We start from the raw sequence: 23382 nt of genomic DNA on the forward strand, positions 1-23382 counted from the left end.
GAGTCCGATGACGACCAAGAAGATCCAAATAGGTCAAGAAGGGCTCGTGCAAAAATATATGATGGGCCTAATTTGCCTTTCAATCCAAGAACTGGTAGTATCTCTATAAATGAGTACATGAGGTGCTATAGAATGATACGTTTTCGTGCCACAAACAAGTACCTACAACATGATCTTGTTGCACATCTTTGGGCCAAAAGAAGCATGGAGTAGGCGTTTAAGTTTTATGTTGTTAAATGTTTTTTCAAATGTTGTTTAAGTTTCATGCTGTTAAATGTTTTTTTTTATGTTGTATAATTTGTATGTTGGTTAATGTTGTTTAATATTATTTCATATTGTTTAATGTTGTTTCATGGTACTTAATTTAATTTAATGTTGTATAATGTCTTAGGAAGTTATAGGAAAAAAAATATAATTTAAAAAAAAATATGAAACAGATTTTGTGAAATCGAAGTTATAGGAAAAAATAGAATTTAAAATAAAATAAAGCAATTTTGTGAAATAGAAGTTATAGGAAAAAATGGAATTTAAAAAAAATGAAACACATTTTGTAAAATAAAAGTTATAGGAAAAAAATAGAATTTAAAAAGAATATTAAAATTAGAAATTATAGGAAAATTTTTGTAAATAAAAAATAATAATAAAACTATATATAAAAAAAAAAATTCAAATGAAACGACTAGCTGACGTCAGCAAGCCGTTGCATTTGAATTTTTTTCTTAAGCATTCATGTTGGTTATAACCAACAGGAAAACTGAATTTTCTAGCCAGCCCTCCAGCCCTCTAGCCCACTCCGATTCTGTGGGGCCTTATCAGATTCCACAGTCCTCTAGCCTAGCCCTCGGTTGGAGACGGTTTTCGGGCTATTTTCGGCCTTCTGGCCCACCCTTCAGTTGGAGATGGCCTAAAGGGTGCATTTCATTTCAAAAAATAAAGTCTTAAGCGGCCTTCCTTTACAAATCCTGCATGAGTGCAAGCAATTAAATCACTAACAAAAGTAGCCCCATTTGGCTGATGGTGATTGTCTGTCTGTACCACAACGTATGATCATCAATAATTGTAGAATCCAACCACACCAATATTATCTCCAACTTGATAATTACTACCTACACAATTCGTCAGACATGGAGTTTTATCACAAAATATATCGGTATTAGTTGGAGTGGGATTGAGATATTTAAACTATTATTTCTCTCTTTCTATGGCCGATGTGGGATTCAACAAATTGAAAATAAAGTGTTTGGGGTAAATTTAAAATTCTCTACAATATCACAATTCTCAAATACAATTTTAATATTTTATTCTTCTCAATAAGGAGCAATTTATAAGATTACAAAAGACCAAATTAGGAAATAAATCAAAATAATCATTTTTCTACAAGACAAGGAAATCTAGACAAAATCAAATCATATCCAAACCCTAATTAAATCATATAAAATCACTAATTAAATCAAGGGAACTTTAACGAAAAGCTCTTAGTACTGTTCACTTTAACGAAAAACCACATTTTTACACTAAAATGTCAAGTATGGTACTATTCACTTTACCCTTTATTTTGTCCTTATCATTAAAACTCAAAATTTTCCAACCCTTTTAATTAGTTTTCCTTTAAATCAAATCCTAAAATACTTTCTTTTTTATTTTCCAACAATAATTTGATACCAAAATCTGTTGGCTTGGCTCCAGAACTACTTCCAAGGTCTCAATTCTTGTTTTCTCCATTTAGGAAAGTGAAAATTCTGCCTAATTGTTTCAAGTTTTAGGATTTTGGTGCTTTGAATATGGGGAGACGGAATAGCGCTTTAGACATTGAATAGGGTATTGAGAGGATGTGAGTGGATGGCAATTCCTCATATTGGCAATTGTCTCTGTCTCAAATTTGGAGCGGAGTTGTAGTTATTTTTTTTTTGGGAGTAATGTGTTTTTTAACAAACGAATGGGGTACGGTGATATTCCTCTTTATTTAAAAGTGAGAAGTTTTAGATTCGAATATCGTGGATGACGAATTCGATACCAAATTAGGCTGCCCATTGTGTAGCTTAACCGAACTTCCTATCTCCTAATGTAAAAATATCGATGTACTAAAAAAGAAATGTGATTTCTCTATCATTACTCAATTTAAAACAAACAAAGGGGGTGGGGGAATGAGTTAAGTCTCACAATAGGTTTGCAATAATGTGGTTCAAATTCACATTTGACGAGAATCGAACCTAAAACTTCTCACTTATAAGTAAAGAGGAATAACATTAGATCATAGTACTAACTGCTTTTATGAGTAATATTAGATAAATTAACTTTTTAACCCACTAATGAAATTAGTTTTATTACCCCCATACAAAATCGAGCCAACGAGGAGATATTTTACCCATTAGTCATTGAATTTTAGAATTTTCTTGGAATTAGAATTGGATTCCCCAAAGAGCAATGGTCCGTGAGAGAAGGCCAAGAGTTCTTAGGCTATGGAAAAGAGGCAGCAGCAACGAGCATTGGGAGGTGAGTGATGGCAAGAGATTGCTGATGAATCTCAAATTGTTGTGCTTGAAGATGGTTTCTGGAGGGTTCTAGAGTTTTGTGATGGCGAGGAAGAAAAATTATAGGCTTTGAGGTCATAGATGTCTGTGGTTTTGGGCGATTGTGTCGATTCGGCGAAGTTTGTCTAGAAGATTTTCTATGTGTGTTGAACAGAGAAGGCACCAGAGAGGTGAAAAAGAGAGAATAGAGAAGGCACCCGAGAGGTGAAAAAGAGAGAATCGGGATCGTGACTTGTGTGTGCAAACTAAAATAAAGCTAAAAAAATTCAAAATTATTCGGACCGTAGGATTTGTGGTGAACAGTTACGATGAATTGATCCCGAGGGGATCCGCATAGAAAGATCAGGCGAGGATGCTGGTCTAAAAAATAGCAACTCTTAGAGCAACTTCACCTCTAAAAAATGAGCTGGCCCAAAATCCATTTAACCCACCCAAATGAATAGTAATTGACTCTAATGGACCCATTTAATCTACCTAAATGAATAGTAATTGACTCCAATGAACAGTAATTTGCCAAGTGCATCTCTACCCTTAAAAAATGAGCTAGGCAAGAGTTTAGTCAATTCATATTAAAATATTATTATTATTTTTTAATAAAATAATAAAAAATAATTTCATTTTTAATTTCGGATATAATTTTTAACTAATCTTATCACCTCACATATCATTTTTCGAAAGTACAATTTTTGTGAAAGATTAGGTATTTATAAATAAAAAAATCTTTTATTTTTTTTTTTGTATTTTTAAATACTTTTTTTATTAAGTTAATTAATCTGAACCGTTTGATTTAAAAAAAATGAAATCCAAAAGTGGACACGCGGCCCATGGTAAGGTTATGACAATTTTTTTTGTTAATGTTGGAACGCGTGCCCACTTGCGTGTGTATCCCACGCGCCAGCGGCCAAAAAAAAGAAATTCACCTGACTATGCTGACACAGTTTGACATCATGTAGGCCTATCTCTTGCTTAGTTCATTGTGTGTTATGCTCAATGCTGGCCTTCACTTTGGGCTAGCCTATTAGGTGGGGTGGCCTAAAAAATAGACTTTGGACTAGCACATCTGTTAGGGTGTGGAAGGGCTCTTAGCATCACCGTCCATTTCTTCAACTTTCTCATACTTCACAGCCAGCCAACACGTGGAATCGCCCTTATCGTCCCAAATACTGACCACCTCCATCTGCATCTCCTCTCCGAAAAGTCCAAACCCGAAAGTCAACTACGCTCCAAACCCCAACACCCCGCGCACCACCCGATCCCTCCTCCCCAAAAAGCAGACCAAATAACCAGTAAGGAAAAAAAACACTCGACGATGTTGCCTCGCTCTGTCAGTCGGCGACCGTAAAATTTCCTAAATTCCAACGACGATGTTCAACAACGGCTACTCCAACAACAAAAACGGCCTGAACCCGATGTTGTCGGCATCATCGTCAACGACTGCGACGCTGCAAACGACGTCGTCTTCTTTGTCTGCAACGACGAATTCCCAGACCCAATCGCTTATAAAGGCGTATTTCAAAACCCCAGAAGGCCGATACAAGCTTCACTCGGAGAAGACTCGGCCCCCCAACCTCCTCCCGTACTCGTATGCCAAGACAATTTCTCAGGTACCCAAAAACTAAAAAAACGAATTTAATGTAGGATTAATCGAAGCAGGGCCCGAATTAATCGGCTGTGTTAGATATGTTGTCGTTGTCTCTGTTGACTCGGAGTAGTCAGTGTTTGTTTGTGGATTTTAGGTGACGGTAGCGCAGCTCAAGGACAAGCCTAGCAGCCAGCCTACGCTGGCGCCGAGTTTCAGCACCACCGGAGTACGGTCGGCGGCGGCGAGGCTGTTGGGGGGAAATGGGGGCAAAGCTCTGAGCTTTGTGGGAGGGAGTGGATATAGCAGAACCAGCAATGGGAGTAGTAGGTATGCTCATTTCGGCGGGTCGAATGGGACCCATCACACGGTTAACTCGAATCTAGGTAGTAAAGGGTCGTTTTTGGTATTCAATGTTGGGGATACTGTTTATATCAGTGATCTCAATTCGCCCGATAAGGTAATTTTCCGCGTTCTTGGGGTTGGATTGGTGTTTTATTGTGCGGTTTGGATAATTGGGTTTCTGTTTTTTGGGAATCTGTGTAAAGGGTTTTCGGGATTTTGTTTGTAGGATCCTATCAAGGCTTTGCAATTCGGCAATTCAAATCCGGTGTGCCACGCGTTTGATTCCGAGGCCAAAGACGGGCATGACTTGCTTATTGGATTGAGCTCCGGAGATAGTAACGAATCTTGTTTGTGTGTGATTGAATGGGGTTTCGGTGATGCGGAGGCTGTTTGTGACTTGGTTAATTTGTTTGTTGTTGCAGTTTATTCGGCGTCTTTGAGGCAGCAAATGCAAGATTCTGGAAAGAAGCTTGTTGGTGCCCATCATTATAACAAAGAAGGTTCTGTCACTAGCAGGCAAGATTGTGACTCAACTTTGCCTCGTTTCCTTCTGCTTTGTTATCTATGTACTACAAGTTTGTTGATGAAAAAAGGTGTCAGGAATGCATATTGTCACTGCTGCCTGCTGGTGTGCATATAATCTTGATTGTGTTACGGGGAAACGGGGTGGGCCAAGGAATAAATTTGGCATAAGGTAGATAAACAAATTAACGCTTCTTGCGTAAGTGGAGCTGAGAGTTCCCTATCCAGAAAATTCCCACTTTCGTTGATCTTACAGTTTAGTTCTGTACCTCGGAAATACATACCATAGTAGAAGCAGAATGTGGTTGTTATATATCGAATAAGTTTGCTAATGTAATCATAAATTGTGATCACTCTTGAAAAGTACCATAGCTGTTGGCTTGTTATAACGTTACAAAGCAACGTACCAAATAACTTGTGGGGGTGCAGGGCGGTATGGCTGTTGGACTGTGCTTAGTGGTTTCTGTTTTGGTAGCAGTCTTCATGCACAAACTAACTATTTGGTTTTAACAGTCGGTGTGCCAGTGTTGCATGGGTTCCCAAAGGTAGCGGTGCTTTTGTTGCTGCTCATGCTGATGGAAACTTGTATGTGTATGAGAAGGCAAGCCTTGATCTTTAATTTTTCCTGTTTCAAATGCTATTTATCCTTTCCTGGTTTTCCTGTTTTCCTTACTTCATGAACTGAAATCAGCATTAATTCATTTTAGAGTAAGGAAAGTGCTGGTGATTCTTCTTTCCCAGTTATAAAGGATCATACTCAATTTTCGGTGGCTCATGCAAGATCCAGTAAGGTAATATCAATGTATAAAATTTCTTCGCGTGTTAAGTAAAGCATTATTATACGTAATTTTTTGCTTATGTAAAGGATTGGCTTTTAAAGTACATACCATTATGACCAAGGTCAAATAATATTATTATTACTGCCACTGCGTATTAACCTCCCTTTGCCACATTTTCGCTTGAGCTGCTGCAATACCGCCATATAGGTTATGCAGTTTGGCTAATCGTTGGAACTTTTGTTATTTCCTAAAGCTTATACAAGAACCAAATATAAAAGTTTTTATCATCTTCCTTTTTGTTTCTTCTTCCCCCCGTTTTCTTTTTTATGGTTTATCTGCAGAGTAATCCAATTTCCAGATGGCATATTTGCCAAGGTGCAATAAACAGCATTGTTTACTCAGAAGATGGGGCGAATTTGGCAACAGTCGGTAGAGATGGTATTTCTCAATCTGTTACCCTTGTGACTCTTTGTATGATTGTATCTGTTAATTGGTACTGACATTAGGTGCTACATGTAGGATATTTGCGAGTATTTGACTACTCAAAAGAACAGCTAGTATTCGGTGGTAAGAGTTATTATGGTGCTCTTCTGTGTTGCGCGTGGAGGTAAAAAATTAAAATATATATTTTTCATTGATACATGATTATACTGGCCAAATTCCTGCCATTAGTATATCCAGAAAGTTATACTTGTGTTCCACATGATGTTCATACGAATTTTCGTCAAACTGAATGTGTTTACACATTATGATGTTCTTATTTGACCTTCATTATGTGTTGTTTCTCAGTCCGGATGGGAAATACATTTTGACAGGAGGAGAAGAGGATCTCGTTACTGTATGGAGCACGGAAGATAGAAAAGTAGTAGCTTGGGGTGAAGGGCACAACTCATGGGTACAGTTCCAGCAAACCTTTGTGCATAATCGTTGAGTTCTCCCTCCTTCCCACATTTGATTTAGCATAACTCATGGACATCTCACACCTTTTAGCCCTTATGCTTGCAGGTTAGTGGTGTGGCGTTTGATTCATATTGGTCACCACCAAGTTCAGATGACGCGGAAGAAAATATTGTGTACCGTTTTGGTTCTGTGGGTCAGGTATTTGCTCTCCCCTTCTCGTCCTTGCCTAAGGAAAACACTGAGATGATATGCCATGCTTAACATGTTTAAAAACAAAATCATTTAAGGGCATACGTTTTTCTTCCTATTTTTTCTGTTGATGACCGAATGTTTATCAGTTCCAATTCCTCTCCATCACACAGCTAAGCTACATATTCTTTTAAGTTTTTCTCGTGCTGGTTAGTATCAAATATCTTTAGCTATCAGATTTTTCTTTTTTGTTATTCCTGGAGACAATTGTTCAAGTCCAATTAAAGAAATTCAATAGCTAGGTGTAAGATTTTCAAAGAGAGAAGTTGGGGCATGATATATTTTTATGAGGCTAAAATTGGTCCATGAAATATTTTTCTGCTTCAGATGTGATTTTTTTTTATCTGTGCCAATGAGTTTTTGCTTGTCTGGTTACTTCCACCTCTGATACGTGAGCTTGCAGGACACAAAATTGCTCCTATGGGACCTGCCAATGGATGAGATTGTAGTGCCACTTCGCCGAAGTTCACTTGGTGGATCTCCAACGTTCAGCACAGGTAGCCAGTCATCCCATTGGGACAGCGTTCACCCCATTGGCACTCTTCAACCTGCTCCCAGCATGCGGGACATTCCAAAGCTCTCCCCACTAGTGTCTCACTGCGTTCATTCTGAGCCCCTATCCGGATTAGTTTTCACAGAGGAAACTATTCTCACTGCGTCTTGGGAAGGGCATGTAAAAATTTGGATGAGACCTGGCGAACCTGAAAATAAGTCAAACACAGAAACCCTGCTAGGTGCTAGTCCAAAGGACCAACCACTCACAGGCAAAGGTTACACAGAACCATCTAAAAGCAAGCCGTTCAGTGAAAGTAAATCGAAACAGCATGGATACCCTGCTCGGTGCTAGTTCAGAGGACCAAAAACCACTGACAGGCAAAGGCGGTGCTTTTAGTTTCAAGGAAATGTCAAAAAACAGTCAATTGGGGGTAACCTTCCATAGAGCTGAATCGCTGTTTGAACCTGTAATTATGCCGCTTTCAGCCACTCTGATCCTTCAGATTGCCATATGTATCATACCAGGTAATTGAATTTGCTTTGGTCAAAGCTTATGCACAGAGGAAGTAATCTAGCTCAATGGTGACAAACGGCGGTTTCTTTTAGATAAGAAGCAAAGAGAAGGGTAGAGAGAGACGCACATAGTATAATTGTATCGCTTTTAGGTTTTTGCAAAGGTAGGTTTACAGCTTACAACTCACAATATTCACATGGTGCTGACTGCTTATCTATAGCACAATACATGTACAAATGCCCATTGTTTTGCGTTGGCGGGGGCAGATTCTTTTCGTTTTCCTTGTGACTACTTCAGATAATATGATTTTGTGTAATGGTCACCAGTGCCAAAATAAAAGCGATATCGGAGTTGCCTACAACGGTGTCCAGAGCGGCTTGTTTTAAACTAGCATCGGTATATGTTCCGGATGTGATTCATATGAAAGTTCGGTTGCTTTGGTGTCTAACAGGAGCTTTATAGTTTTCATATTACTGTGAGATGTAAACATAAGTATATTGGAGAAACGGGGGAGACGAACTCAAGTCCAACTCCACCAGCTGGCCTGCCGTCTAACGACCGGCCCCTAAAACCTCCGACGTTTTCATCGCGGGGGAAAATGTTGTCCTTGGAAACTAACATGAGCTAAGTTGAAGAATGGAACAAAGTTCATGCACGTTTTGTGCACTTGCAAAGGGAAGAAGAGCAAGTGCATCCAATACTTTGTACAACGGTACAAGGTTGTAAGTTTTTTAGTGGTCTCCATTTAGCATGTTCCGAAACCCCTACCCTGCTTTTGCTTCGGCTAATTTTCTCTTTGCCAATGCATCCTCGGCTTCTACTTTCTCCGGAACATAGTCTATGAACATAACCGGTTGTGGATCAGACAGCGTAAACAACGGCGGAGTAAAAATAAAACGTTTTAGTTCCAAGTGACATTGAAGCGGGCTTTTTTAAAACACAACGGAAAATCAAAGCGGAGGTTCTTCACTCCTAACAAAATCTTCTGCACTCGAAGTTTTCATATCGTCGGACAATCCAAACTGGAGCCTTGTTGCTCTGGTAAAAACGGGTATTGCTTACATAGCACGATGGGAGGATTTAGCGCCAGGACAGCTCCACTTCAAGAGGAAAACGAGATGCTAACCCCGTTTTGATTTCTATGCAGCAAGTAAAAGCAAGACCTCACGAATCATGAACCAACCAAACCATGAGAGTGCTAATGTACTACAGCAGCATCAGAGAATTTCTATCATTTCAAACACCCATTTGATCAAAATGTTCAGTGTTCATAACAATGCAATAATCATAGACAAAAGTAAAATTGAAGTATTAAATTCACAACCGAACGCAGTGACGTTCTAGGAATCATACAGCCGTTCCACTTAAGAGGATAAGATTTGGTTGTTGTTGCTGTAAACAAATAAAAAGAGTGAAGAGGAGAAATGATCCGGTATCTTAACTATTCGACTCAAAACCCGTATGTTAAGACCTCCCAACTTAGAGTCGGTTGCTCGACCCTTGCGTCGGCCACATGCCTGGTTTGAGCCTCATGACCATCGTACGGCCTAGGCCCTACCAACACAAAAATTTCACTAAAAACTCATCCTTACTTTGAAAAATTCTACGGATTCTTTACCACGTGCCATTTCATTCTATGCACTAAAAAACCCAATTTGATCACGAAAAACAATTTCTATCTTCATGTTCCATGTAGATCAATGGCTAGAAATTACAAAAATTAATAAACCAAACCAATCCAAACAAAACCGATTGCGACAAGTTAAGCTAACACCAAACAACCTGGCTATATTATTTTTTGGTTTTTGAGGTGTAACGGACCAAATTGGACCGCGTACACCTAAAACAAGAATTAGGTTGAGATTATTCTTAATTTGAATAACTGTTTCGGCAACTTTGCAGGGCATGTGATTGTGTCAAATTGTCAATGTGCTTGTCTGAGACAGCTTCCAACTGTCGTCCTTGTTGACCCCAGTCCCCTTAAAAAGAAGCCATCACCATCTAAAACCCAACTAGCACTCGGACCATATTTAAATGTACAGCGAGATTTGGGCATCGAGATCTAAAGCATTGAATATCACGGGGCATGTAGGATTGTAGGTACACCCCAAAATATTACTACGTAAATGCATAAATAGATGATTTTATTTTGTTAATGGTGAGCAAATGAAGTGGTTAAGAATATTTATCTCTATACTTAAAAGTGATTGGTTGATTTCCCTTCCTAAGCGGCATGCATATAAAACTTTATCCAAATATATGTTGCTTCTTTAAAACTTTTGTGAGAAAATTGTAGCAATGATTCCTCAACTTTAACCCAATTGTAGTAATGGTCTCTCAACTTTAAACCAATTGGAGCAATGGTCTCTCGACTGAAAATTCATGACCATTGGTCCCTTAACTCATCAAAATGTGCAGCTATGGTCCTTTTCGTCAACAAAGTTAGAATTCTATCAAAATAAGTCACGTTGGAAGGATCATTGCTTTAATTGGGTTAAAGTTGAGAGATCATTGCTCTAATTGGGTTAAAGTTAAGACGTTGAGGGGCCATTGCTACAATTTTTCTCATTTGCCCCTTGATTCAGCCTCACGTGTGTGGTACGTGACTCATTTTGACGGAAGTTCTAATGGAGTTGACGAAAAGGACCATTGCTATACGTTTTGAAGAGTTAAGGGACCAATGATCATGAAATTTTTAGTTAAAAGACTATTACTCCAATTAAATTAAAGTTGAAAGACCATCGCTATAGTTTCCTCAAACCTTTGTATACCAATGGAGCCTTTAACTTATACGATGCCCACTACTTGATCACAATAGTGCCTTGTGCCTACTATTTTGGTGTGTAGCTAGTAAAAAAATACTAGGTCAACTGTCCTTTTTTGGAGAATAAACAACGGTACAAAAAGTTGTTCAGTTACGAGACTCTTTAACTATTACACTCAATCAATAAATCTGAAATGAGGTCTGGAGGATCCTCAAACCAGTTACAAAAAAAAAATAACACCGAAGAGCGTAACGTGCTAGTCGATGGGTAGCGGAGTTAGCTTGGAGTCGAACATGGGTCGAAATACCTTGATGACAGCAGAAGCTTTGAGTCTTCCACAATAGGTCCAACAATAGACAATTTGGAAGAGACGGCATTCAACGCTGAAACAATCTAGAGGGAGTGGGTCTATTTGGAGAATAATTTAGATGGACCGAGTAAACATCCTGATCCGATAATATAAATACTATATGAAGTGAGATTAATATGAAGTATTGTGTTATCAGACTGAAATATCACCTGTTAGTGGTTTAATTCAATTTGAAATACTGGTTGGACTTATATACTAGTGGTTCATGTGGTTTGCCAATACTGTCAACCATGCAGATATGATGTAGTACTAAGTAGGTTTTGGACCATTTTATGGCACTCGCTGCACGCATGCACCGCCCCAAAGTATATATCATTTTCTCAGTAGACCAACCTAAAGAACATAAAGGTCAATGCATCTTTTCTTTTATTTTTTCTTGTATTTTTTTTTCCTTTTTAGAACAAATGATACTATCTATACTAAAGGAGAGGGTGTGGGTTTAGCCTCACAATGAGCTAGCGATACTATGGTTCGAATTCGTTTTTGTATGAGAATCGAACCTAAGATCTCTCACTTACAAGTAAAGAGGAATATCAGTAAAGTGTAATACTAAGTGACAGGTCAATTCATCTTTATATGCTTCATCATTATTTCTAGAATCCGGATACTTTGAATGATTTCGTGACACCCCCATTGTGCTCGCTTGTGTTGATTTTTACATGGCACCACTATAATTTGGTGGGTTATTTTGGGCTATATAAGGGATTGAGTGAGCTTCATTAGTGACTGGTTCTTTTAGGGTATAGCGTTGAGATGACAAGCATTTTTCTGTTTCCAAACTAAAGAAGTATGCGTCGTTTAAGTTAAGTGAGGCAACACATACGGATGATGTGGAGTAATTTTTGGACGAGGTACAACATGCGTTGGATCTAATTTTGGATGAGACGTATACACTATATGACCGTCACGTTATGTTACAATCTGCTTTTGTGATAACATGCATTGTACTTATTAATGGTACAAACTTTAGTGTATAAACTCCATATACATACGCGTGTTACTTTAGTGTTATACAGTAATTGTTTTGTATTTTTGTGAATTGAGAATGTATGCCAAATTAGAACAATATCCTCATCAAACTTGGGCAGCTCTCACAATATCTGAGTGATGAACCTTCCCACTAGCTATTGGGATTTCCACTTGCACCATAATAATGCTACAAAACTACCCTATTCAAAAGTTTCAACTGTGGCTTTTAGTTTTCATTGGCAAGCATTGATGTGGCAAATTAGGAGTGGGCATGGATCGATTTGATTCGGGTTGTTACAAAAAAAATATAACTAAATCAACTAGCATTCAATGATTTGGTTTGGTTCAGTTTGATTCAATACCACCATTGAATCATTGTTCACACCAAATCAATGTTACTCGGTTTGTTTCAGTTTGATTCGATCATTTTAAATCTATTCAACACATAAATATAAATAAAAACATTCAACATTTCAAGAATTTTAATTTTCTAAACGGTCAATATGATTCAGATCCGTCAGTTCGATCAATTTGATTCCCACCCCTATAGCAAACCATCACACTTTTGCAAGTCATGCCAAGCTGTGGACTAGCTACCAGCTGTCCATGCTAAAGTTAAAGTTGGATTAAAAACCCCAGACAAAAATACCTGTCACACAATCGAACAAATGGATAACATAAATGATATTTTTGATAAAAAAAGAAAAGAGAAAAACATAAATGATATGGATGATTCAGCTACTGTTTGGAACACGGACTTGAATGTGATGACCATTATTATATCAAAAACACATACGTGGTATATGTGAATTGAAATTATTCTGTTTCTGTTAGTATGCATTTCTGCACTCAACTTTGAATTCTAGTTTATTAAATGAAAATAGATTAAGAATAATGCTAGGGTTTGTAGCAAAACTCTAATCCTATCTCGTATTGCTGAAACACGAAAGAATATTCTAGAATTTAAGGAGATAATTTTCATACATTGTTTTTAACATGGCACGTCCGTATTTATATTTAGCTATCGAATTGAATAAATTGAATAAATGAAGCGAAAACAAATAGCTTGAGGTAAAGAGAGCGTGTGAGAAATTGAAAAAGTTGTGCAAGTTCAATGACCGTCTGATGTAAAAGTAATCACTAATTCTTAGTATAATAATTTGGACTTTGGAGATTTTGCAGAAACTATAATATGTTATCACCTTATGCGATAATAGTGCCATATGAAGAGAAATATTAGTAATTTAATATGCTATTAATGTATGAAGAGATACCTCCTATATTATTCAAAACAAAAAATGATGATTGGTCTTTAAATTTACGACGTTAAACAAGATTTTTAAATTAATTCAATAATCGGGAATAATAATTTCAATGATTGAATCCAAATCCCATACCCTCCTCCATTCATCTCTCTCGTTCACGAGATTTTCTGTTGACTTTAAATATTTCTTTTTCCTTTGGCAGTCCAACGTTCACACGCATGACACAACAAACGCATAACTGAAACGCCAGCTCCTATCAATCCAAAGTAGGATTCCCCCCCCCCCCCCCCCCCCCCGTTTTTTTTTTTTTTTTCGTCTATTTGAACGATCACGGCGAAAATCTTAATTCTGCCGATCCACCACCTGCTACTAAAATACAAAACGGTCCCGGCTGACATTACGCTTACTTTTCACCTTTTAGGTGATTTTTACCGAAAAAGTAAAAACCTTTCCTTTGCTGTCACAAATAATTACCACTCCGCTTTTCCGTACGCAGAGACGCGACACGCCAGTCTTTCAATGCGCCCGGCAACGCCCGATGATTTCCCCGCATCGACAGCAACAGCATTTTAACGCGCTTATTATCCATCCAAATCATAATCACTCACTTCTTTTAAGCTCACTGAGTAGTACCAGTTAGAGAGCAGCAGCAGCAGAAAGCAGAAGCCAGAAGGCAGAAGCAGACGAGGACGACGACGGCAGCGATGACGTTCTCCACAATGTCACCGCTTTGATTCGAAGCGTCGTTTTAAGGAAGCGGCCAAAGCGAGCCAAAATACAAACGGATAAACAAGGAATAAAAATTAAGCAACAATGCAAAGCAAACGCTGCAAGAAATCCAGCAATCGTTTTTAGAAACTGTTGTTTAATTCATTAACCATTGCTTTAAGAAATCGCACTCCGAAAACGAAATTTTATAAAAAAAGGATTCTACACAGAAGCGACCTCAAAATTCAGGGTTGAAGAAGATGAGGATTTTAGTGGTGGTTTTGGTGCTCGGAGTTCTGGCGACGGCGTCGTATTGCGCGAAGGTGACGTACGACCACAGAGCGCTGGTGATTGACGGGAAGCGCAGGGTTTTGGTGTCCGGCTCCATTCACTATCCTCGCAGCACCCCCGAGGTACTTCTCTTCCTCTCATTTTTCCATTTTACCATTTTTTTTTTCTGTCTGAATTTTGCTGTGTGTGTGTGTGTGTGTGTGTGTGTGTTTGGTTGTAGATGTGGCCGGACCTTATTCAGAAATCGAAAGACGGAGGCTTGGACGTGATCGAGACCTACGTCTTCTGGAACTTGCACGAAGCAGTTCGAGGCCAGGTCTCTATCTCTTCTAGCATTTGCTGAATTTTTTCATTTCCAATGCGACGCCGTTTGGTTTCTGTGAAAATGTGGGAAGACGAAGACTAAAAGTTCATTGCAATGATTACTGCTTTTCTTGGTCAGGAGACACAAACGCTAAAGAAATCATGAAAAGTGAAAACCCATGATTTTTTTAATTTTGTTTTCGTATTTTATTATAAGAGTAAGGGGAATGATTTGAATTGGGGACGCAGTGAGTTTTTTGTGCTTTTGGTTATCTTGAATTATGCACATTTTGTCTTTGTTGTGATGGTGGTGACTGGTGGACTATTCAATTTTTGCAGTACGATTTTGGGGGAAGAAAAGATTTGGTTAAATTTGTGAAGACAGTAGCAGAAGCTGGCCTTTATGTGCACCTTAGAATTGGTCCCTATGTGTGCGCAGAATGGAACTACGGGTATTATGAATTTAATTGAATTTTAATTGGTCTTTTTCCATTTTTCTCTTTTGGAGAAATAGGAAAAGGAAGTTGCTTTTATGATGATCAGCTTATTTTTTTTACTACTTTCTGAAGAGTTTTATTTCGTGATTGTGTTTGTGTTTCAATTTTCCAACAGTGGATTTCCTCTTTGGTTGCATTTCATACCCGGAATTCAATTGCGAACGGACAATGAGCCGTTCAAGGTTTGTTCTTCTCCACTTTATCCCAACTGCCTCAGTGTGTTTGTGTTTCGTTTCTCGGTGTTTTCTCAACTTCAGTGTTTTATTTGAATTTATGTGGTTCAGGCAGAAATGCAGCGATTCACGGCAAAAATTGTTGATATGATGAAGAAGGAGAAGCTTTATGCATCTCAGGGCGGACCGATCATTTTATCTCAGGTTTAAATTTTCTTACTTCTTTTTATAATTTACTCTCAGAACTGAGCGCAATAGCATTTTAGAATTCATATAGCCGATCCCATTTAGTTGGAAAATGCTTTGTTGTTGTTGCTGTTTTTTATAATTTACCCAATGTGTGTGGTTTTGAGAATATTCCAATATGACTTATGGATTAAGTGCTGTTTCAATTATGCCAGATTGAAAACGAGTATGGAAACATTGATCGAGCATACGGGGCAGCTGCCCAAACCTATATTAAGTGGGCAGCAGACATGGCTGTGTCTTTGGATACGGGGGTGCCTTGGGTCATGTGCCAGCAAGACGATGCTCCTCCATCTGTGGTGAGGCTTTTGTAGTTGTATGAACACAGCACCCTTACCGTGCTTTCCTTACTCAACTCGTATGTCGTATAACTACCCGCAGATCAGCACTTGCAATGGATTTTATTGTGACCAATGGACCCCAAGACTTCCTGAAAAGAGACCCAAAATGTGGACTGAGAATTGGAGTGGATGGTAATTTGTTGATCTAATCTGTTTTTTTTTTTTTGTTGGTACTTTGAGCTAGTTTTCTGAAAATTTGAATAAATTTCTGCCATCACCTGTAGTATCTGTATTTGATTGCTCTTTTATTGGTAACCTTCAAAATATTTGCGGTCACTAGGTTTCTTTCCTTTGGTGGTGCTGTGCCTCAGAGACCAGTGGAAGACCTTGCATTTGCCGTAGCACGCTTCTTTCAGCGAGGTGGAACTTTCCAAAATTATTATATGGTACTGCAGTTGTCTCTGGAGTTTTTAACATTTTAGCATAACTTTAGGGGACTGTCATGATTTAGGACAAATCCAGTATATTTCAGAAACTAGGAAGAAAATATGAAGTGATTTGTTCTCTGTTGCTCTTGAACAGTACCATGGCGGGACTAACTTTGGGCGGAGTACTGGAGGACCCTTTATTGCTACCAGCTATGACTATGATGCTCCAATTGATGAGTATGGTATGTTGTCTAGTATCCCTGTATTATTGCTTTACTACTGCTCATGATGTAGGCATATTTGCTTATTGTATGTATATACCATATAGAACTGTGTGCTCATCGGTGCTATATAAATGAATTGCAGCTTCTGTCAACACGAAGCTTAGGGTATAGGCAATGGTTATAATGTTACGATATACTTTTATAATGAGAAGAGACAGTAATTAAGAACATCAATGCATATAACATGGATGGCTCATCAGTAATCGATTCAACCTTTTCATGTTGCAGGACTTCTTAGACAGCCTAAGTGGGGTCACCTAAAAGATGTGCATAAGGCCATAAAGCTTTGCGAAGAAGCCATGGTGGCCACTGACCCAAAATATTCTTCTTTTGGTCCAAACGTTGAGGTATGGTGTTTTTACTCAGTGTTGGAGAGTATCTTTTGTCCTAATCGTGGCTATGATGAGAAATGTTACATAAACTTCTAGGCCTCAAGGTCCTCCAGTCTAAGTGCATGCCCCCCGTATAGCCATATCCATCGTGGAATTGATCACCCATACCTGTTCATTAGTGGTGAAGCAATAGAACATACATGTTATTCATGTTTGAATATCTGAGAAGAAATTTATGGAATATCTGAACTTCCTAGTATTCATTTTAGAATATCTAAAAGGAAGTATTTGTGGATGAAGTTTCTTAAAATTTATGCTGCAAAACTAGTGCCAAGTAAAAAAAGGGGATGGTTTTAGCTCCAAAACTAGTTCTTAGGATCTCCAAAACGTAATCGTAGATGACCTGTGGCTTCTAGTCATCACCTGTATGCTTTGTATATCTGAAATGAAGTGGTATTCTACCAGTCTAGGTGAATGTCCTGCAACATGATTTTTCTAACATGTATTTTCTTTTTTTGTTTATTCTCATCTTCAGGCAACTGTTTACAAAACAGGATCAGCATGTGCTGCGTTCCTTGCTAATTCTGACACCAAATCTGATGCCACTGTGACTTTCAATGGAAATTCTTATCACTTGCCTGCATGGTCTGTGAGCATCTTACCAGACTGCAAAAATGTAGTGCTTAACACTGCAAAGGTTTGCCTCGCCATCTTCTATCGCATTGTGCTTGCATGTATTTGGAGAAGATTACCCATATTTATTTCTTCAGGTCTAGAATATAGAGTATCAGAATATTTGTATAATATATTACGGTTACCTTTTCTTGGTCTGGTCAAGAGATGAGTTATCTTCACAACGTTCTATATTTACCACTTGAAAATATTGGTCCCTACTTTGTATATCTCTGTGTGACTGTATTCCAAATTCCATTGAGGGTTTTTTTTTTTCAAAAATACTATTAATGTAATGCTGTTGTTTAGTGTATCTCGTATGTCATATTTGGTATACATTTCCTAGGGATATTGCAAGTATTTTCTATTGAAGCCTTCATATATAATAAGTAGTATGCTCAAAATAATGTTATGTTCTCTTTTTTCATTGGAATCGTCTTATAAGAAAAACAATATAATCTATCATGACAGATTAACTCTGCCGCCATGATTCCAAGCTTCATGCATCACTCGGTGATAGATGATATCGATTCCTCTGAAGCTTTGGGCTCAGGCTGGAGTTGGATAAATGAACCAGTGGGTATCTCAAAGAAGGATGCATTTGCCAGAGTTGGATTGTTGGAGCAAATAAACACCACAGCTGACAAAAGTGACTATTTGTGGTACTCTTTAAGGTAGGAAATCCACGAATTCTTTGTTACTAACTTTGAATATATTTATTTCCTTTCATCCGATTGTCTTGATTTCTTTCAAGACTTTAATCCGTTTTCTAAACAAATTCTGCAGCATTGATGTCACAAGTTCTGACACATTCCTTCAAGATGGATCTCAAACCATTCTTCATGTGGAATCACTTGGCCATGCCCTTCATGCGTTTATTAACGGAAAGCCTGCAGGTGATGTATAAAGTTATAAACTAGTGTGGCTATAATTTGATTGCTGGCCCTTCTTCCTTGGTCTTGATCCAGCGGCAATATTTGTTACCTGGTAAATAGACGTTGACATGTCTTGGGAAACTACGAAGGAAACCATAATTTTATTATCCCTAAACCTTTGTAGTTTGGAGATGCAGGCCTTCAAGGCTGAGAATCTGATAGGGCTTTGAACACGACTATGCTAACATTGCTGTCCAATCTGAGTTTTAAATTCCCAATGCCATTCTGTTTTATAGATTATAAGAGCACTAAACATAGTTTCTGCTTACTGTGTTGCAAAAGAAGATGTCAGAATACTGTCATAAGGCACCATGTAAAATGAGGTTTTAATCTCAAAATATAGTGGTTCTATGTTTATTTCTTTCTCGGAAAAGCCTCCTGTAATGCCAAAGATTAGATACTAAGACAAGCCTGATGATAAGGTTCACGCTTCACAGTTGTGAATTTCAGATCTGAATGAGAGTTATTGGCAAGTATTTAGTGCATTGCTTGAACTATTGCAACTGTTCTGGCTCTACTTTACAACTGTTCTGCTCTTGTATTTATGTTTTAGTTGGATTCTTTTCAGGGAGAGGAATCATCACTGCTAACAATGGCAAAATTTCTGTGGATATCCCTGTCACATTTGCATCTGGGAAGAACACAATAGATCTTCTGAGTTTGACTATTGGCCTTCAGGTTTCACCTTATTTCTTATTATATTCTGGAAGTGCAGTTTTTGTAAATGAATGCCATGCTTTAAGGTCAATTTCTGACCACGGATTGTTTTTTGTACATCAATTTTTCAATCAGAACTATGGAGCCTTCTTTGACAAATCAGGTGCCGGAATAACTGGTCCTGTTCAGCTGAAGGGCTTGAAAAATGGCACTACCACCGATCTCTCATCTCAGCGGTGGACGTATCAGGTCAGTCTTCCTATTTTGTTTTGTTGCAATTCCCTGATAACTTGAAATTTCAAAAACCAAAAGCAAAAAGAAAAACACCCAAGTTCTTCAATCTGAATAAGCAGTGGCGTACCTTCAAAGGACGAAATCTAACAATTTTCCATTTGTCATCTTCATCATTGCGGCTGCAGATTGGACTTCAAGGGGAAGACTCGGGTTTTTCCAGCGGAAGTTCTTCTCAGTGGATTTCACAACCTACCTTACCCAAGAAACAACCCTTGACATGGTACAAGGTAAACGTTTAGCATAATAATTATGTATAAGGGTAAATGTGGTGAAAAACGATGTGATTTTGAGGAGAAATTGCAGGGACAAAAAGTATTTAACCTTTCTAATACTGCTACATGTGGTGCATGTGTTGTATTTTCTTGCGTGTTCATGCTTGGATGTGGTGCATTCTGAGTGATGTGGGTTTCCTCAAGTCTTGGCTGCTCATGATTTAGATACTAACCGAAGAAATATTCTTTTCTCATTCAGGCAACATTTAATGCTCCTGATGGCAGTAACCCTGTTGCACTAGACTTTACAGGGATGGGAAAGGGTGAAGCATGGGTGAACGGGCAAAGCATTGGGCGGTACTGGCCGACCAACAATGCTCCAACTAGCGGTTGCCCTGACTCTTGCAATTTCAGAGGACCTTATGACTCCAACAAATGCAGAAAGAACTGTGGAAAGCCATCTCAGGAATTGTAAGCGTTAGAGATTCTAAGGGAAAAACTTGAATTGAAACTTTGATTCTGAATATTTGATATCACTAAACGTACAGGTACCACGTGCCTCGTTCATGGTTGAAACCAAGTGGCAATACTCTTGTCCTGTTTGAGGAAATTGGGGGTGATCCAACGCAGATATCTTTTGCTACAAGACAGATTGAAAGTTTGTGCTCACATGTATCAGAGTCTCACCCGTCGCCTGTAGATACGTGGAGTTCAGATTCAAAAGCGGGAAGGAAGTTAGGGCCTGTGCTATCACTAGAGTGCCCATTTCCTAACCAAGTCATTTCTTCAATCAAATTTGCAAGTTATGGAAAACCTCAGGGGACCTGTGGAAGCTTTAGCCATGGCCAGTGCAAGAGCACTAGCGCTCTATCCATTGTACAGAAGGTATGATGCTACATTGATAAAATTCTTCGCACCTCCAACTGTTGTCTCCTCTTTGTTTACTGATTCACATTGTTTTACTGATAAGTGCTACCTTTTGAACAGGCTTGCGTTGGATCCAAGAGTTGTAGCATTGAAGTCTCGGTTAAAACGTTCGGTGACCCATGTAAAGGAGTAGCAAAGAGTTTAGCAGTTGAAGCATCCTGTAGATAGACATCGCTCCTGGCTTTGAAAATTTCTTGTGGGATATAGTTAACTTGTTATCCCCAAGTTTCTCTATAGTTGAATAATGTCATTCTCAAGGAGGCTACTGAATATTAATAAAATTCTCAAATATATTAGACTCTCTCTCTCTCTCTCTCTCTCTCTCTCTCTCTCTCTCGGTTTGATGAAGATCCTAACTTCCGATAAACTGGACGGGACATGTTACACCTATCGGTGTCGGTGTTCCATTCAGGTGGTTCCTCGGGGCCCGAAATTGACGGGGAAGTTGCCATCCCTACAATCAAGCAGGGTTACTTGCAAGACAAGATTCAAACATCGTTTTTCTCTCTGCCTAGATCTATAGAAAAGAATGAACAAGTTTTAATCAAAAGCTTTAGTTTAGATAATAAGCACACTAAATTTAAGTTTACAAGTTTAGGGTTACAAGTAGCATAGCAAATATGTCATAGGCAAGCTTAATTTGCAGCCCTTATTTGTTTATTCCTTAATTTCATGTTTGAAATGCTAAGAAATTACACAAAATACGCAAATAAAGTGTTTATTACTACTGATCATTATCAGTACTGAGCAATTCCTCCAGCAGCTGCAAGCTCAGGCTGTTTTTGGAACCTGCAAACCTTGCAGAGAGGCGAAAAGAGGGATGAAGTCTCGTACTTGTCCTCCCCGCCTGCCATTGGCATTGGGACTCCGACCTTCACCGGACTAACGTAACCTGGCCTGTAAGTCTTGCCCAAAACTCCCTCCACAAGATCGGATAAATTGGTAAATCTGAACTGTGTCTCCAAGTGAGCAAATGTGTCATCAGCTGGTATTTGGTAGTTATGAACCTTGTTTTCCTTTTCTCCGATAGGCCTAACCCTTATGTCCATTTCCACAAGGCCGGCCACTGTAACCCTAACGTAGTTGGTGTCATCGGTTCTTTCCACTACGACCTCTCTATCTTCACCGTTAGTCCTCCATTCAGCATCTCCATCAGTGGGGACGGTAACAACTTTGTCGTCCCACTTTACCATGAGAGCATCAACTTTGTCATCCCACTTTGAGACCCTCTTTGCTGCGATGACAAGGGTGTGAGAGTCGAACATCACTGCGAAAGCCTGAACCCATGTGAAATCCCGGGTCCTTCCTGTTGGTCGAGTCCCGATGAAGTGTGCGTTGATTTGGAGGTTGGTGTCTGAAACAATGGCAAAGTTTCCCCCCTTGGCTCCATGGAAGTAGAACATCACACCGTCACCGCCAACAAACCTAGGATCGTAGCACAGAGAGCCGTATCCGTCACACTTGGATTTCCTATCTGCACAGAAGAAAAGAAGATCTAGTTTTAGTAAAAGTTCCAAAATATATGATCTAGTTAAATTCTTTTTGTCAGTTACATGGTTAATTGAAAGAAAAAAAGAAGAAGGGTGAAATGGCTTACACTTGCAAGTAGCTTCACACTTGCTACCGCAGTTAATGAAACAACCCTTGTTCTTCTTGTTCTTCTTCGGCTTTCTCTGAGGGCATTCCGACGGGCACGTAAGGGTCTTGTAATAGCAAGCCCCCTTTGCTTTGCAGAACCCTCGCTCCTGCCCGGATCCCAGTGGTGTCAACACGTCGTAATTAGCCTCATCGGCTTTTTTGCCATTCGCGTTCCCGTTTCCATTGCCTTGCCCCATAACCAAGGCGGCTTCCATCGAAACAAGGACGACGAAAACAGCCACCAAAATATGCGACATTGTAATCGTAGGCGCCATTTCTGGCTGCCAAATATGTATGCTTCTCTTCTCCTTCTGTTGATTGTAGTTTGTGTTGTGAGCTGAAGAATTGATGGGAAAGAAAGGGTCCGACAAGAGATTATATAAGGGAGTGACGAGGGAGGGAACCCTAGCATTAGCCTTGGGATTCGACTTAATGCTTGTGCTCATATTGCTTCTTCATGTAATCAAACAGCTTAGAACCAGCAGTTTTGGCTAAGCATTGGGATTGCTTCTACTTTTTTATTTGTGTATTTTGCACTGCACATTAGCACTTCTTTCGGCTTCCTCAAAGCGTCGTTATCGAGGGAAAAAATGGCCGACTCCCGAAAAAAAATAATGAAATTTGCATGTGAAAGTTGCAAGAAAAGTCTTCTCTATTATTTATATTTGTCATCATAACAAAACTTTTCTATCCCAAACATTATCACATTGTTGAGAAACTTTTTATTGTGCAGGAACACGACTCAGTATACAAAGTTTCATAATAAAAGTGGTTGATATTTGAAATAAAAAATTTCAATTACTTGTATTATGACACTTGATGTAATAGATATATTTGCTTACAACATTTTGGTTCATGTATCATATTTGGATTAGCTTGCATGCACAAAAAGTTATATGAAAAATGTGATACGTCTATTTGAATGAGTAAATAAACTTGAAACATAAACAAAATTAAGACATTTAACGGTAGGAACCTACAAATCCTCGATTTGTTAATTTTGTTTTTAGTGTATTGCTTAGCATTTCTCTTCTTCTGTAGTTCACATTAACATTTCTTTCGGCATGAGTTTTGAAAACATATTGTAATTTGCACGTGAAAGTTGTCATATAAAGTGTTCTTTTTTGTCATATTAGGATGAACTTGTACGTGGTTCAATATTCCAATGGATAATATATTGGCTTTTTACATGCGTTTGGGGTTCGAAATTCTTATTTTCTT

The 23382-nt window shown here is 38.6% G+C and overlaps 3 protein-coding genes across 3 annotated transcripts; 2 read left to right on the top strand and 1 right to left on the bottom strand.

Annotated features, from left to right (window-relative positions):
* The first annotated feature begins 3621 nt into the window (after positions 1–3621).
* LOC137742294 (putative catabolite repression protein creC) lies at positions 3622–8275 on the top strand. Its single transcript, XM_068482125.2, has 11 exons — positions 3622–4135; positions 4268–4570; positions 4682–4790; positions 4878–4971; positions 5491–5578; positions 5685–5768; positions 6098–6194; positions 6276–6363; positions 6546–6651; positions 6762–6854; positions 7309–8275. The coding sequence occupies exons 1-11, from the start codon at positions 3896–3898 to the stop codon at positions 7750–7752; spliced, it is 1746 nt and encodes a 581-aa protein (XP_068338226.2). The 5' UTR covers positions 3622–3895; the 3' UTR covers positions 7753–8275.
* Positions 8276–13488: 5213 nt separating this feature from the next.
* On the top strand, positions 13489–20826 carry LOC137742293 (beta-galactosidase 8-like). Its single transcript, XM_088679373.1, has 19 exons — positions 13489–14404; positions 14503–14598; positions 14925–15037; positions 15198–15264; positions 15367–15459; positions 15657–15800; positions 15883–15974; positions 16123–16228; positions 16365–16452; positions 16723–16841; positions 17362–17523; positions 17970–18172; positions 18285–18394; positions 19002–19111; positions 19226–19339; positions 19510–19611; positions 19856–20067; positions 20145–20481; positions 20584–20826. The coding sequence occupies exons 1-19, from the start codon at positions 14252–14254 to the stop codon at positions 20689–20691; spliced, it is 2529 nt and encodes an 842-aa protein (XP_088535499.1). The 5' UTR covers positions 13489–14251; the 3' UTR covers positions 20692–20826.
* A 235-nt stretch (positions 20827–21061) lies between these two features.
* Positions 21062–22790, bottom strand: LOC137741491 (uncharacterized). Its single transcript, XM_068481194.2, has 2 exons — positions 22121–22790; positions 21062–21997 (listed from the first exon to the last, which is right to left on the bottom strand). The coding sequence occupies exons 1-2, from the start codon at positions 22605–22607 to the stop codon at positions 21261–21263; spliced, it is 1224 nt and encodes a 407-aa protein (XP_068337295.2). The 5' UTR covers positions 22608–22790; the 3' UTR covers positions 21062–21260.
* Between the last annotated feature and the right edge of the window lie 592 nt (positions 22791–23382).

Source organism: Pyrus communis, chromosome 11, assembly GCF_041283825.1.
Source record: "Pyrus communis isolate YQ-2024b chromosome 11, ASM4128382v1, whole genome shotgun sequence".
NCBI classification, from domain to species: domain Eukaryota; kingdom Viridiplantae; phylum Streptophyta; class Magnoliopsida; order Rosales; family Rosaceae; genus Pyrus; species Pyrus communis.

Excerpts from the sequence above, each read along its gene's own strand:
- LOC137741491 (XM_068481194.2), bottom strand. The coding sequence starts at position 22,607 with ATGAGCACAAGCATTAAGTCGAATCCCAAGGCTAATGCTAGGGTTCCC. Across the intron at positions 21,998-22,120 it reads GTGTGAAGCTACTTGCAAGT|ATAGGAAATCCAAGTGTGAC; the intron begins GTAAGCCATTTC and ends TCTTCTGTGCAG.
- LOC137742293 (XM_088679373.1), top strand. The coding sequence starts at position 14,252 with ATGAGGATTTTAGTGGTGGTTTTGGTGCTCGGAGTTCTGGCGACGGCG. Across the intron at positions 16,842-17,361 it reads CTTTTGGTCCAAACGTTGAG|GCAACTGTTTACAAAACAGG; the intron begins GTATGGTGTTTT and ends TCTCATCTTCAG. Across the intron at positions 18,173-18,284 it reads TATTTGTGGTACTCTTTAAG|CATTGATGTCACAAGTTCTG; the intron begins GTAGGAAATCCA and ends CAAATTCTGCAG.
- LOC137742294 (XM_068482125.2), top strand. The coding sequence starts at position 3,896 with ATGTTCAACAACGGCTACTCCAACAACAAAAACGGCCTGAACCCGATG. Across the intron at positions 5,579-5,684 it reads ACTTGTATGTGTATGAGAAG|AGTAAGGAAAGTGCTGGTGA; the intron begins GCAAGCCTTGAT and ends AATTCATTTTAG. Across the intron at positions 6,652-6,761 it reads GTGAAGGGCACAACTCATGG|GTTAGTGGTGTGGCGTTTGA; the intron begins GTACAGTTCCAG and ends TTATGCTTGCAG.